The sequence below is a fragment of the Kwoniella mangroviensis genome (genome assembly GCF_000507465.2).
Source record: "Kwoniella mangroviensis CBS 8507 chromosome 1 map unlocalized Ctg01, whole genome shotgun sequence".
NCBI lineage: Eukaryota > Fungi > Basidiomycota > Tremellomycetes > Tremellales > Cryptococcaceae > Kwoniella > Kwoniella mangrovensis.
This window is the reverse complement of record NW_027062533.1, coordinates 5,321,848-5,337,118: the sequence shown is the minus strand read 5'-3', so window position 1 is coordinate 5,337,118 and position 15,271 is coordinate 5,321,848. Positions and strand designations below refer to the sequence as shown.

General features: G+C 45.1%; 6 protein-coding genes across 6 annotated transcripts; 3 read left to right on the top strand and 3 right to left on the bottom strand.

Annotated features, from left to right (window-relative positions):
• Nucleotides 1-178: 178 nt before the first annotated feature.
• I203_102008 (uncharacterized protein) lies at nucleotides 179-1,114 on the top strand (the record flags this gene model as incomplete). The annotated part of the gene is made up of 4 exons (XM_019146513.1): nucleotides 179-298; nucleotides 389-442; nucleotides 565-778; nucleotides 915-1,114. 4 exons carry the CDS (start codon nucleotides 179-181, stop codon nucleotides 1,112-1,114), a joined length of 588 nt encoding a protein of 195 aa, XP_019004046.1.
• A 724-nt stretch (nucleotides 1,115-1,838) lies between these two features.
• On the bottom strand, nucleotides 1,839-3,763 carry I203_102007 (uncharacterized protein; the record flags this gene model as incomplete). Its single annotated transcript, XM_065517005.1, has 6 exons — nucleotides 1,839-1,901; nucleotides 2,001-2,383; nucleotides 2,510-2,578; nucleotides 2,667-2,805; nucleotides 2,876-3,223; nucleotides 3,383-3,763. 6 exons carry the CDS (start codon nucleotides 3,761-3,763, stop codon nucleotides 1,839-1,841), a joined length of 1,383 nt encoding a protein of 460 aa, XP_065373823.1.
• Nucleotides 3,764-4,246: 483 nt separating this feature from the next.
• On the bottom strand, nucleotides 4,247-6,906 carry I203_102006 (uncharacterized protein; the record flags this gene model as incomplete). Its single annotated transcript, XM_065517004.1, has 8 exons — nucleotides 4,247-4,464; nucleotides 4,541-4,702; nucleotides 4,787-4,909; nucleotides 4,984-5,059; nucleotides 5,123-5,504; nucleotides 5,570-5,653; nucleotides 5,731-5,773; nucleotides 5,847-6,906. 8 exons carry the CDS (start codon nucleotides 6,904-6,906, stop codon nucleotides 4,247-4,249), a joined length of 2,148 nt encoding a protein of 715 aa, XP_065373822.1.
• A 1,108-nt stretch (nucleotides 6,907-8,014) lies between these two features.
• On the bottom strand, nucleotides 8,015-9,241 carry I203_102005 (uncharacterized protein; the record flags this gene model as incomplete). The annotated part of the gene is made up of 10 exons (XM_019146510.1): nucleotides 8,015-8,047; nucleotides 8,113-8,183; nucleotides 8,280-8,495; nucleotides 8,557-8,588; nucleotides 8,652-8,706; nucleotides 8,776-8,834; nucleotides 8,893-8,909; nucleotides 8,974-8,994; nucleotides 9,060-9,090; nucleotides 9,180-9,241. 10 exons carry the CDS (start codon nucleotides 9,239-9,241, stop codon nucleotides 8,015-8,017), a joined length of 597 nt encoding a protein of 198 aa, XP_019004043.1.
• A 583-nt stretch (nucleotides 9,242-9,824) lies between these two features.
• On the top strand, nucleotides 9,825-12,870 carry I203_102004 (uncharacterized protein; the record flags this gene model as incomplete). The annotated part of the gene is made up of 4 exons (XM_065517003.1): nucleotides 9,825-10,277; nucleotides 10,365-10,545; nucleotides 11,316-11,481; nucleotides 11,547-12,870. 4 exons carry the CDS (start codon nucleotides 9,825-9,827, stop codon nucleotides 12,868-12,870), a joined length of 2,124 nt encoding a protein of 707 aa, XP_065373821.1.
• A 593-nt stretch (nucleotides 12,871-13,463) lies between these two features.
• On the top strand, nucleotides 13,464-14,846 carry I203_102003 (uncharacterized protein; the record flags this gene model as incomplete). Its single annotated transcript, XM_019146508.1, has 5 exons — nucleotides 13,464-13,506; nucleotides 13,569-13,884; nucleotides 13,976-14,196; nucleotides 14,288-14,627; nucleotides 14,699-14,846. The coding sequence occupies 5 exons, from the start codon at nucleotides 13,464-13,466 to the stop codon at nucleotides 14,844-14,846; spliced, it is 1,068 nt and encodes a 355-aa protein (XP_019004041.1).
• Nucleotides 14,847-15,271: the final 425 nt, after the last annotated feature.

Sequence of the window (15,271 nt, the reverse complement as noted above, 5' to 3'; positions counted from 1 at the left end):
GGATCAGCATTACTTCTAGGTCGGGAAGAGATGAACACGTTCCCATTCATTGCATTCATCGCATCCCCCTCTTTGCTTGTCCTGCTTCTTCTTATGAGCCGTATCAGTGGTATCAGCACCCAAACTCGATCTAGGAAACTCCCATACGTCAATTCAGCCCGAGAAATAGTCCAGAAAAATGTCATTACAAGACAGGCTCGCTTCTCAGGACGCACTGTCCTTGTTGACCACTGCTACTTCCCTCGCGCTGGTCACTGCAGGCAGTACGACGGGGTTCGGATACAACTTCCCTTTGATGGTAGGTGGATCTTCTCTGCACGTCAGCTAGCTAGTTTCCGTATCTCGAGCTGGTCATGGAACACGAGCTGATGACTTTGCAATACGACAGCTTTTCGGGATAGTCGCGCATGAGATGCACAGTACAACCGTACCATTCCGCCAGGTGAGTGTGACTATACACCTTGTTCACATAATACAAGACGACCAGCCATGAATCATACCACTATCATTGTATTCTATAGGACCCATGAGATCTCTGACTGACAATGCAGTCTTAATTCACAGTTCCTATCACTTGTCCTCTTCACAGGGATTTTCGACCTCTACTCCCTCCTATTCCACCGATACTCATTCTTCATCCTATTATTCTCAATCTTATTGTTCCTCATCAAGATTCCATTGTTTTTCAGCTGCTTAGCGCAACTCAGAGAAAGAGGTAGTGATCTGTCGTTTGGAAGTTGGAGAATGCCCCAGGGTGTCAATTTACCCGGAGGAGGCAGTGAGTTCTGTTACAGTTTCTATCAAATCTCCGGACATATCCTTGATAGACATCACCTCCAAAAGTTCTAGCTAGAATGGTCGTCGTTGAGATACAGTACATCGGGAACATAACGCTGACTTGACGGTCCACTTAGATTGGAATGTCCCTTCGATGCCAGGTGGATTCAGCTCGGCACAGCCTCAGGGCCAACAACAACAGCAGCAACAACAGCCTGGCAACTTCCCTTCCTCAGGTGGATTCAGATCAGGTGGTGACGACGACGATAACACCAATAACGGTACCCAACCACCAGTACCTCCTCCAGGCAGGAATGGCTACTCTACCATCGCCTAAGATCGTCAAGGTTCACCGCCTTCTAAACAGCTGGTCATGTTCTGAGGCGGCTCAAACGAACATCTTAATTCCGCCTTCAGGTCGTCTAGCCAAAATCTTTGGCGACCGGGCGAGTATCTGCCTTTATTTTTGACATTTTCTATTGAATTCTGGCAGATATGGCATATCGGGAGAATTCAAGTGAATTCATAGCTGTGTTCTGAATAAGACTACATGCAGTATATCCAGGTATCTGTCGTCTTGCCCTGATCAAACCCTACTTCGGTCGTGCTTCTTCTAAACCAAAGCAGTTGATACATGCTGATCACACCTCGTCGTAAGAATGGATTGATCAAACATATCAGACATTGCCATGTTTGGTGGAAGTACTCATTGAAAGCATCGTGGCGCTCTATCATTACTATCGTGGTTGGTGCTGATCCGATACGATGATATTGGGCCCCAACACATGAGTGTCATGGTGTTGCATCAGAAGGTGATTCGAACAAAGGGGTAACATCTTGGGGTACTAAAAAGTGTTTTGTATGTTAATTCAATCTTGACGAGACCTGATCACTGTCAGAAAAACAGTGCTGACATATGAGGATGACCGTTATGTATCGTATTGGCATCTCGGAGAGAATGGTTATACACAAAATCCTATCCCAGTATTTACAGTATGATACAGGAAGATCGTTCGTCTCTGCAGACATGGATATCTTTCCATTGCAGGCAGTACTCGATTCTAATTGAGGAATCTCAATGCGCCAAAAGCTATGTTAAGGATTGTACCTAGCAGGATACCCATCTGACAAACAATAACAATATATGAGCTTGTAATCATTGTCCATGGAAGAAGAGAGATATATGGGAGAGTGCGATGACAAAAGAGCGTTATAAGACTCACCTGCATCCTCTTCCCAAATACTTGACTCGCCACGATCTCACCCAGACCCATGCCAATTCCACCGGCGCGCATGAATCGATCTTGTGCTGAAGCCATTCCGTCCGTACCGATTGACGTCGACGCATTTGTGGTTGTGACGGGTTCAGACGATTCTCCATTAGTGCTAACATGCGTATTGTCAGTTGGATTGACATTACTTATACTGGCCCTTGAATCACGCCTATTGGCCGTTTGATTGATTCGAGAAAGGTTGATAGCTTCTGCATCGGCATCGAAAAAATTGGGTAGGGGTGGTTCGCGGAAGAAGAACCATGGTGTTATAGGGAATAGAAAGCCAGTCAATAAACCGTGTAAGATCGAGGAGTATAATCCTTCGGTTGTAGCTGAAGATAGGATAGAGCTTGTCAGATATATCAATGTCGCTTCTACATACTCCTTCTTATGGAGTGGGCAGTATGCCAAGATACACTTAACAATGGAGACGATGGGTGAATGAACGTCGAACTCACTGGTAGCTGTTTCAGCAGTCATATCACCTTCTATCCACTGTTCTTCCAAGGCTCGAGCGTGCTCATCGTCTGGATGATTCATACATCAGTAAGAGGCATGAGTTAAGTATATTAGAGTAATTTGGTAATGATCCACAATGTAAAGCCAGTTACTCACTGATATCACCGTCCTCCATACCTTCCGGCACTTCTTCCCCTCTACTCTCGTAGAACTGCCTTCTCATCGCAGCGACATCATCTGCTGAAAGTCCAGCATCTAGAAGCACGTCGAATCCTCTTCTGCGCGGTGCACTTGGCTAACCGAGATTCAATTCATATTTAGCCTGATGGTATGCTTTATACAATTGACGAGATGTGTACACTCACTTCCTCTTCTTCATCCGTGCTTGTCTTCTCCTCTTTCCCACCAACAATACAGTGCAGCCATACTTTCTCGTTGACGATCTTCTCATCAGCCTTTTTTCTTCTTTTGCCTCCATCATCATCGTTCTCATCATCTTCGCCATCAGATGAGGAGGATTCGCTCCGATCTTCGGTCAATCCAACTTCCTTCAGTACATTCTCAACATCCCCACCTACACCTGCAGCTTGTCTTTTGACTCTCTCTTCTAACGATCTCAGCCAAGGCAATAAGAGTATTCCATCTGTCAATAATCGGCCGGAATGGATTAATCGAAGGTTATGGGATTGTAAGGAAGGGCGAAGTGTCTTGATCTGTCGCCGAATACATTAGAGTTAGCCTCAAAGTGCGTGATTTCATCTGATATCTGATAACAGACTTCTATCCCTTTCACCTTCATATTCCACAGTATATCTCCATCCCAAGCTATGCGATGCACAAGCATCACCTATCAAACAGACTCTCAGACTCACCTGCTCTTTCAGACTCCCCACATTCTCTCCATCTTCCACCCAACACTCCAAATTCCCATGTCCCGTTATCTCCGACTCATTACTAAAGATGATCGTCACATTCCTACCTCGCTTGTCCTCCTTAGCTTTGGCTTTCCCTTTGCGTTTAGCGTTGGGCGAATGTAAATCACTTGTGTCACCGGCTGGGGAGATCCTACCAGCTTCGAGATCGTTCAGAGACGTCGCTCGGCCTTTACCTTTATCTTTGCTTGTGGAGTCCGCTGAAGGTGGGTTGTATCTTCGAGCGGACAAGCGGGATCGAGAAGGTGTGCTACTGGTAGTGGTAGGTTGATGGAGAGGTAACAGTGGTTCGGATTCTTGGTTTGACGGTCCAGATGGCATCTCGACAAAGTATATAGCAGGAATTCTTCCTCGAACGGGAGACGTGATAGGATAATGACAGTATGAGGACGGCTCAGGTATCTATCTGTGTCTGAGATCGTATGCTCATCTATGTATCAAGGCATGTCAATGGAGATGAAAGCGGTTGAAGAGTCTTGTTGCCGTGTATATTGACATGTCACCCTCGGTCATGCAGCGCCTTCTTAACCGGACTCGTAAACAATCAACAAGTGGCAGAGAAGCGTTCATCCCTCATCTACTCTCATCTCACTCGATATTCTGAAATGCTCAAATGCATGCATAGCCTTATCAATACCGAAGATACATGAAAACGAAAAGCGAATCCTGATTAAAGTTACTAAACTGTATGTACTCATATATGTAAAGTATAAACCATCCGCTCATATTTCCCTTAAGCGATCTATATAATGTCCCAACCCTCCTTTGCTCCCATTCTATACCCTAGCTGCCAAGCAACGGCGCCTAACATTTCTCCCACATCTTGACACTCTCAATGGCAAAAGCCCTATCCTCAGCCGTGGCATCTTTGGCCGTCCAAGATGAGTCCCACCATTTCGATTTAGCCGCCCAGAAATCAGACATTGCAGATCCGGATTGATCAATCCATGGTTTACCACCTGTACCATCTGGGAACCAACCGTCTTGTGATCCAACAGCGAGGTCAATCATAAGGTAGAATGCTATACAACAAAATCGATCGATCAGTCAGCACATTCGCTTGTGGAGAGAGAAGGAAGGGAAGAATTCGGAACTCACGTTGATCGAATGGAGCCACGTTTTCGGAAGAAGCCAACCATGGGTTAATCAATTTGATTACCTCGGTATTGTTCGTGTATGTAGTAGGGAACTTTCCTCTGGACCAGAATGATTCTTTGTTAAATCTGTATGAAATGACTTGAGCAACACGAGAATCAATATCTACCACAAAAACATTCAAGGTGTCAGTATCATTTGGTTCTATAAAAGAACATTTCAACTTGTCGAAGATTCAAGTTCACTTACAGGTCCACATGAATTGATCATTCCATTCTAATCCGAAGGTATGGTATTTCTGTGAATAGTAAGTTCGTCGTTGTTCTCTATATCCCCAAGTCAAATATTGTCTATCGAGATCGACGGTAGGGCCTGTCAAGAGATACAAGTAGATCAATATAAAGTCTTCAGTCCACATATTCGATGTGTTGGATACAATTACTCACCCCAATGTAAGTCGGATTGAGCATAATCTACACCTCTACTATCGTAAGAAGCATTATTACCTTTTCCATTGAGGATCTATATAACGCAATACTATCAGCTTGGCCATGTCTAAGATCAAGAGACAGAAAGTTTACTCGCATTGATTTGACCTGATCTAGGCCATGCTCCATAAGTGTTGTTAACAGGTAACATTGAGATTCTAGGCCATAACCAATCACCAGTAGGGAATTTTGCTTTCACTTCAACTTTACCATATTTGATCGAGTGAGAGTTCTTGGTGATCAATCGAGCAGTTTTGACAGGATTGATAACAGTCAATTGGGATGAGTTGGATACTGCCACACAATTAGATACATTGGTCGAAGTACATGTTCCGTCTGCCGTAAGATTGACTGTATACCCATTGGTGATCGCGTCGACACCAATGTCGTCCGATGTGAGAGTTGGTACGATGTATAAAACACCATCTTTGACGTAGGAGTTTTTAGCGTCGTTGGTAGTCCATTGGAATGAACCGTAACTGCATCCAGACAAACGTTAATTATTGGGTCTTAAACGGACAGAAGAAGGGATTGCGAGGCTCACCCGTATCCATCCAATCGGACTTCATGTTGGAAGATACTAGAATCGATACTACCACTTGAGAAATCTTCATTGATAAGATTACATCTACAACGAAACAGATGACACCCCATCAGCCACTCGGCTCTTTCTCTTTCCCATACATTTGAATTTTGTCAACTCACGTTTTCCCAAGTTTAGGTACAGACCTATACCCATCCCAACAGACTGTACAAGAAGCACTCTCATCAGAACCATGTCATACCAACGACCGAGAAGATATGTAATCGTCGATACTCACTGACACCGGCAATAGCGAAACCCAAAATGATACTTCCAATAGTAATCCATCTAGCCCATCTTAACGCTGGATCTCTTTGTTCCAACCAAGGTTTATAAATTTCACCTTTCAACCTAGTCGATTGGAATGCTTTTCTGTTCAATGCGGCATTCTTGTTCGGTTGAGTATAATTGGAATATCTACCATTGGCACCTTTTGAATCGGTTGATTGAGCTTGTTTCATCCTCAACGCTCTTCTAGCAGCGATATTATTTTTACCTTGATTGACTTCTACCCCTGAAGCGGTCAATACTCCTCCAGCGGCAGAGAAGGTCGACCCATTGGATGCTCGTTTGTTGGTCGGTGAAGCGGGTATGGAATTGATCGAACTTCTCAATGCAGAAGGTTTAGAGAATGGCGAGCTGAACCCGTGAGATGATGTCGAGCCTGGGGCTGAATCGGGTACAGCAGGAGGAGTAGGAGCCTGAGAAACATTTTCAGAAGAGGGAGAATTGGGCATATCGTTAATTCTTATTTTAGGTGCAGTAGGCGAAGGTATTGAGATAGACGATTTTGAGGAAGCTGATGATCCACCGACTGGGTTGGCTGAACCGCCACCACCCACGCTGAGTCTTTGTCCTTGAGTGTTGGTACTAGTGGAGAAAGGGTTGTTGACAGGTGTGGTAGAAGGTGAAATATCACCAGGTGAGATTAGTGGTTCAGTAGATGGAGTAGAACCTAGACTGGGTCGTTGTAGAGGTAATCCCAACCTACTTGCGGTCGATCTAGCCAAGTCTAATTGTTCTTCTTCGTTGTTGAGTGATGATCCCGATCCCGAAGCTGAACCTGAGCCTGATCCCAGTTCAGGTGGAGTTGAATGACTTGAACTCATCTTACTCGCTGGAGCGGACGTGGGAGAATATTCACCAACCGAAGGTCGAGCGTAGGGTGGTAAAGGGGGCTGATCTTGATTGATATCAGTCTGAATTGAATGACCGGTAGTGGGTAATCTTGGAGTGTTTGATGATCCTTGTTCTTGTTCTCTTGAAGAAGAAGAGGAGGAAGGGAAAGATCCTGACATCTTGAAATGAATAGAGGGACTATTTGAATGATCACCCCTCTCTCAATGAAAATCGGTTTGTTTTGGTATGGTCTTGGTGAAGCGAGTAAGATTGAAGATAGGTCGGCAAAAAGAAAGTTTGAGCTCAAGACAATCACCACCCAGATGATCCGGGGGAAATATATGAGTCTTATAAACAAAGACAGACAAGATGAGTGATGGGAATAGAGAAAGAGAGAGTGTAGTTTAGGTGGATTTTATCATTCAAAGAAAGCAAAGATACGGTGGGATGAGATGGGTTAACCTCACGTAAATAACAACTTATCTCATGTATTCCTTGAACCGACGATCATGAGAACCGGGTCCTCTCATCACTTCATTTCATGTAATTGGTCGATCCTTTGCAGTGTTTAGGTTCACAGGAGAAAAGGCTGGCTCACAGACAGAGGAAGAAGGGGAGAGTGACTTGACTAACCGCTGAGTTCGTTCCCTTTGCTTGTCACCCGACCCGTTCATCGAATTTTACCCTGTAGGAGTCAGTCACCTTGCTGGCCCCTTCCTCGGTTGGCTACCGTTCTGTTTAAGCATTAGTTCATCTAGACTTAGACCGACATGTACATGGGAAAGGAAAAAAGCTCCAATCGACTTCCTGAGACAAGCTATCGATTTTTTACTTGTTTCGTCTAAAAACGGTGAGTGAGTCACGTAATTTACGGATTCATAACCCTTTCATGTGGCGCAACAAAAAGATTGACTAACCACTTCTGCTTCAGTCGTCTGCGATGGGTGACACAACAACTCCAACATGCATGCTTGAACACGTGCGAGCAAATGATCTGCATCATGTCGTTGCTCGTGCGATTCATCATGCAGCTCATCCAGTTCATGTCGAAATATCTGCATAAAGTGCGTATGCTCGAAGATCTTCAAGGAACACGTGTATCCTGGATATTTCTTTTGTCATTACAGTACTCCCTCTCAGTCACGTCGATTCGTTATCTATTCAAAGACTTCGTTTAAAGTCATCATAAAATGTATTCGAACGTCCTTCCTTCCTCGAACATCCAATCATCCATCTACACCCCATCTACGCCTTCACTCCATCGGTCTGACAGGCGGACGGACCAATCTAGTCAGCCTTCTTGCTTGATACCGAACCGGTCTACAGGAGATAATCAAGCGTCAATGTTGTGAAACAGGGGACGACGAATCAAACAACAAACTCACAGCTTTGTTGTGCTCATCAGCCAATCGATTGTATTCGGCATTTTGTTGGTTAGCTTGTTTCTTGAGGGTTTCTATATTCATACTACATCAGCATCTACCCCTCCCTCCCGAGAAGAGTTACATCCCTTCTGGTTGGATATTTCGCTCGGGGGGATTCTTGAACTCACCAAAATCTCGGTCTTTGCCTTGACTAAGTTTCAACTGAGCTTCAAGTTCTGTGATCTGCTTTCGCAATTCTTCGTTCTCGCCTGAAGCACCACTTTGCTTAGCGACCTTGGTTTGAAGGGTGGTGTAGTTCTCTTGAACATGGATGAAGTCAAGGACGATGTAGAACACTCTAGCGAGGAGAAGGGAAAGGAACAAGGTGGCTCCGGTGAGGTATACTGAATGGTAGTATCAGCATATATTTTCACCAAAAACAAAATAGGTCTAGACGGGACTAACAGTTTCGTTGAGCGTAAAATCGTCTGGCGGCGCTGTGATCCTGAGTGTCAGGTTATAGACCTGACATTCTGAGTGGAAGGGAAGCTATTACTCACTAGTTTGTCTCAGTTCTAGCATCTACCATGTCGGGTTTGGCCTTAGCGGCGGCTCCTGTGAAGGGTTGCAGTTGTGAGCAGATGTCTGGGTGGTACCTTACATAAATAAGAGCTGATAATTCACCCTCTTGAGCTATTCTAACCATTCTTTGAACAGCGTCTACAAATAGAACCGCCACGAATCTGTCATATACATCCGTCAGCTTGTGTCCTAGCCGATGAAGTGCTTGAGTGGGCTCACATGAACGTTATCTTCAGCTGTCGTAGTCGTAATCAGGTCAATAAGGTTGATTTGCAGATACAGGAGTATCAAACAACTTACTCCGTACTGGACTTTGGCAACCTATGTGTGAATATGTATCAGCGTGGTGCGTATGCGATTGCGTAAGGCAAGCAGAGCAGACATACCACTGGGTTTTCACTGAGGAAGTGGAACATCCTATAGAACATTATCTATGATCAGTACGGTGTCTTGACTGGACTCAGAATGTGTCTTTCGGCCCTTCGTCCTATATGAGTATTGCTCACCTCTTTCTGAGTGTGAAAGGCATGGGACAGACCATGGTAGCGAAAAGAGCGAGCTCGGACATGAGCAGGCCGAAGCAGACTATGACAGCTCCTTTAAGTATTCGCATGAACGGTAAAGTCAATTATCGCATAGGTACATACGGGTGTAGTAAAGCTGTGACAGAGTGGCATGATTTCAGCTATACACTCTTGGATTGTCGCAAGGAGGGAGTTGCTAGCTTACAGTCATGCTGGATGTGGGTCCTTGAGGATTCCTTCGAGTCTGATGAGGTCCAATGTGGATTAAGAGACAAATAGCTGATTGATGAGGATGTGAACAGCTAGCATAAAAAGAGGAGAGCGTGTCATGTCATACCATACAGTCATAGCCGTACTGCGATACGTCATCATCATCATCTGGGAATCAAATGTCATGTGCCACATTACCTCCTCACCTCTGTATTCCCGTATCCCCGCCACCATCCTGACCGTCACACTCCTTTCTTGGATGAGAATCATCAACATGTCTACTTCCTGCTTCATTCCTTTTTCCTTCCCATACATGGTCATCATCTCGTTCACTCAAGCATACACAGCAACAAAGTTCATTACACGGTCAACGTTGCGACCAGTGATTGTCTGTCACTGAAGGTCTCATCGATCATCATGGCCGAATTAAAAGTAAGCTCACTGTCCCTCCAGCTCTCTTCCCCCCTCCCCTCTCCCAAAGCTAATATCCTCCCTGTTCCATCTCAGGAATTCGACAAGCTCTTGACAGCTACCATAACCGCCCCTCGTCTATCCGGTTCGAAAGTGCAAAAACTCGCATCACAAGCCATCGAACTTGTCGCAGAGGATTATCAGCTAGTCACGACTTTCTTCAAATTGAACGCTTCTTTACCTCCCGCGAGTCAATCGAGAATATCCAGTCTTTACGTCTTTGACGCGATCGCTCGAGCAGCCAAGAGCGATTTGAATAAAGGTATAGGTACTCAGGTGAACAAAGAAAGGGGCAAAGGGACGCAGGCGGGGCTGTTGTTGAAGTTGGAGGGGGTCGTGGATAGTTGGATCGAAGGGTTGTTGGACGATAGCAAGGGTGATTTATGGATTGAAGGAAAGGTGAGTAAGAGGCGCATCTCTTTCTTCAGGTACAATTCGAAAGGTTAGATTAATTCAGAGAAGGCTGACGAACTGATGACAAATCAGGAAAAGACAAAAAAGATAGTTGATATCTGGTCAAAAGCCGGTACTTTCCCTCAACATTGTCTCGAGCGATTGACGAAGAAGATCGCAAGTGCAGGTGGTGCTCAAGCTGGACCCTCCACCAAGTTGAAGGATATAGGAAGATCAGGATCGAGTGGGAGCGGACCGGGAAGTGACGGTAAAGGTGAATATCTCGTCTGTCCTCATTCTCATTTATTTTCGTTCTTCTGTAAACGCTCTGTTTCTCGGCAATATCAATATACCATTCTTAATCAAGGAAAGTTTATTGGAAATCGTCATCATCAAGATTTACCCAAGAAGACAAGGGGACTATCCTATAAGGAGAAACCCTTACGATGTCTCTTACTCTCATTACTGATCTACGTAAGGGACAGAAGAAGAAAGTGTACCTCGGTTATATATCCTTACATCGAAATCTTCTTCACACCTGTCGAAAAATACCAGGCATGCATCATCTTGCGTTATACTCTACTACTACTACTACTAGTCGTATTCAAAATAGGTTGGTTGGCAAGTCTGGTTATCTGTGCATGAACGTTATTAGAGAACAGAAAAAATCATCCTGCCAATATCCCCGTCCATCCAACCGGCACCTCACCTCACTACTCAAAATTACCTCCTGTATTACTTTCCCATCATCCCTGATCATCACGGGAGAAGGATGGAAGGAGATCGCGACGTGTTACTTTTATGTGCACGAGAGCCCGGTCCGGCTGGACTGTAGGAGGTGGAGGTTGTACAGGTGATATGATGGACAGAGGATGTCAGGGATAATACAAGAAATATCGTTCAAGCACAGATAACCAGGCAAGCTTGACCAAACCTAAACCTATTCGTTTCAATTTTTCTCTTGCTTCTATTGTCACTTCTGCATACGTTTACGTTGAAAGAGCATACACTGAGACTCCACTTTCCTCCACCTTACATCCAAAGATGTGACAGGTTCAACGACTCCTCCATACCCTCCTCCAGCTCCCTCCGCTGTTCCCACCCAACCAGGTAGTCTACCACCTGAAGTGGCCAAGTTACTCGGAATCGCAGCGTCACCTGTGCCTGTACTCAGTCCAACGGGCAGTGCTGCGACTCTTCCGAATCCAACGTAAGTCCACAAGCGTGTCCTATGATAGCCTCAAACCGCAATATGCTGATAAGTGTGATTGGCAGTGGCACCTCGATCCCGACTCCGGCCCCTCCTATCATACCGAATCTCGACCTAGCAGCGATCCTAGCAAGCGTTAACAAACCTCAACCATCTCCTATCCTCCCTGGCCAACCTCAGCCCCAGGCGGTGGCTTCGCCTCCAATCAATATCCCCAATTTAGCCAATCTAGCTGCACTTTTACCTCAACCTCAAGCTCAAAATGCCATACCCCCTTCAGTACCTCAACCAGCTGATCAAGCTGGTCCGTCAAATATGAGTGCTGGTCCAGGTCATAAGCCCATATTGAACGCTGCTCAGAATGCTGCCTTGGCAAAATTCGCAGCTCTGGCTCAAGCTGGTCCACCACCACCACCACAAATGCAGCAGGCCGGACCATCCCACCCACCTCCTGGAGGTCCACCTGGTGGATACAGGAGATCACCCCAGAAAGGATATTCCGACTTACCCCCGCCTCCTGCTCCTATGAGAGCTGAATCTATGCGTGGGCCCTCATCAAACGTAGATAATAGGTTTCAAAATAGAGATCAAGGACATGGACCTGGACATGGGAGAAGGGAATCGCAAGATTACAAGAATAATGGTGGTAGTGGCAATTGGGGTAGAAGAGGTAGTTATGAGAATGGACCTGGACCTGGGCCTGGTTCAGGTCAAATGGGCGCAAAGAGGAATCGAGAGAGATCAAGATCTAGATCACCTCATAGGGAAAGGAGATTTGATGGTAGATCGAGTGATAGTGGATGGGGTAATCGAGCTGGTAGAGGTGGATTCCATGGTCAAGGTAATAATCGAGAGCATGATCAGTATAATAATCCACCTAACGGAATGTTATCTAATCATGGATCAGGACCGCAACCTTCAATCTTACTGGGAAATGGCCTACCACCTCGTCCGAATACGAATCCTGGACAAGGACAAGGACAACCGACAGGGAATGGTCGGGCGCCTCCTCCAGCATGGATGGAAGAGCCGAGCCAAGAAGGTGGTGAAGAAGATATGACGTTGGATGATGGTTCGGATGATGGTATACAGCAGCCTCCAATCCAGCATCAGAATCAACAAAATTACAATAATAATAATCATAATGATAATGCTTCTCAACAACCGAATACAAATACGATGATGACATTAGATACATTCCCAATAAACACTTTCAACCCATCTTCACCCGAATCATGGTCCAACCTAGCTCAAGCATGGAAGAATTCAATGGGTAGGGATCCAAATCAATTGGAATTGATGGCTTTCCTTTCGGGTGGTATGGGAATGGGTATGGGTATGGGTATGGGTATGGGAGGTGGAAATGGGAATGGCAATGGGAATATGTAAATGATCAGGTTATTAATCTGTTCTCATTCCAGTTTCTCATACAGGATAGTTGGTATAATCAGGTATTGTGACATACAGGTTACTATGTAGTTTGTTCGTACTCAAGAGAAATGTATCCATTCACCATACGTTCATACAATCCAAATGATAAACACACGAAGTAGGCTTCGACAAAACGTTTGAAATCGGCAATTGGGAACCATAGCCGCATGGCTCCACACAATAGCGTAGCGCACTGACGTAGGTCAGTGACGTACCTGGTTGATCATTTTTAACTTTGCTGGGTTTCTTGCATTTCCCAGTTTCGGCATGACATCTTGTCTTTTTACAGCGTTATGACGGTGTTTGAAATGGCTTTGTCTGGGTCGAGGTTATCGTTATCATTATCATCGGACTAGACTGGACTGGTACTGGACACATGATATGTAGGGTAATACCAAAGAAACAGGATGTATGAGGTCATTGACATAAAGATGGCAGATGACTTTGTCGACTTGTAAGACGATATATAAGAAATTTCGATTGGAAAAAATGTCTTCGTTTTCTTTCAATATTGACTTGCATACACATACAAACATAGAATTAGAATAAAGATGTCTTCACCCACTGCTACTGCTCAAGGATACGGTATCTCCGGTAGGTCTGTTTTTTCACCTTTTTCAGAGCCTTATACTAATTTATATGGTGTTTTTTTATAGATACCTCGAAGTACACCGACTTCTCAGTCAAAGAATTTAAGCTCAAAACACCTCAATCAGACGATGTCACCCTCGACATCGAGGTATGCGGTGTCTGTGGTAGTGACGTGCACACCATCACGGGAGGATGGGGAGAGCTCAGTGCGCCTTGGGTCACCCCAGGCCATGAGATCATAGGAAAAGTCACTCACGTAGGAGATAATGTGAAAGAATTCAAAGTCGGACAAAGAGTCGGTGTAGGTGCTCAGGTATTGAGTTGTTTGAGATGTGATAGATGTAATGGGGATAATGAACAATATTGTCCAGAACAAGTCGAGTGAGTAAGACATCTTGGTGTCTATATACGAAACGATAGTTGCACACTCATTCGTGAAAGATGCTGATTTAAATACGATCATACTTTATAGCACATACAACGCTAAATTCCCTGATGGAGTCGAATCCCAAGGAGGATACTCAACTGCCATCCGTACAAACCAGCGATTCGTCTTTGCCATCCCTGACGCCATCAAGTCAGAAGATGCCGCTCCGATGTTATGTGCTGGTCTTACCGTGTTCTCCCCTTTGGTGAGGAACGGTACCGGGCCAGGTAAGACTGTTGGTATAGTCGGTATTGGTGGATTGGGACGTGAGTGCATTTGAACATATCGGTGATGCCATAAATGTGAAACACAATCAACCCTGCACCGAAGCTGATACAAATACCGTTTTGTCTGTAGACTTCGCCATTCAATTCGCTCACCATCTCGGTGCCAAGGTAATCGTCTTCTCCCATTCGCCCAACAAAAAAGAAGACGCGCTATCCCTCGGTGCAGACGAATTCGTCTCGACCTCCGATGAAGGATTCGCCGAAAAATATTTCGACAAGATCGATTACATCCTTTCTGCTGCCGATGCCAATTCCATCCCACTAGGAGACCTTTTGAGCACATTGAAGATAGATGGCAAATTGACTTCTGTGGGATTACCCGACGAAGCGTGGGAAGGACTCAAACCTCAGTCGATGGCTTCCAACGCTGCCTGTGTGGGATGTAGTCATATCGGTTCCAAGAAGGAGGCGTGAGTGTTACCACTGCTTATCTTTTTTTCTCTCTCAGAATTCGCTTATCGAGTTTGTATCTGGTCAATAGCAATCAAATGCTCAAACTCGCTGCTGAAAAGGGTATCAAACCCATCATCGATGAGGTTCTACCCATGTCTCAAGCTGCCAAAGCTATCGAATCAGTCAAGAACAATACTGTCAGATATAGATATGTCCTCAAGCAGGATTTGGCTTAAGTAGATCAGGGTAGTAGAGTGGAACGAAGTCGAGGGCGAGGGTGAGTGGCGTGAGTGTGCAGACGGCAGTGGTGTGTTGTGAACGATTTTACTGAGCGTGAGGTGTATTGACGACGTGAATATGATGATAACGGGTATACTGAGTGGTTTTGAGGAAGAAGTGCGATTTGTCAGTATGAAGCTATAATTATAATCATTGGAGATGAATGTGTATCAATCAATTCTTGTTCCCCTCACATGTCAACCTGACTGGCTGTTGGACCAAAATAAGAGTGGGACTATTGTACAACGATCATCGGTCTTCAGGTATCTTGCAATCGTCACGATTATATTTGAGATCTGGTAGCAATGCTTCATCCCCCCTGTGTCCGAGAGAATCATGGAATACTTTTAATACATGTCGAATGTTTGATGAGGATGAAAGG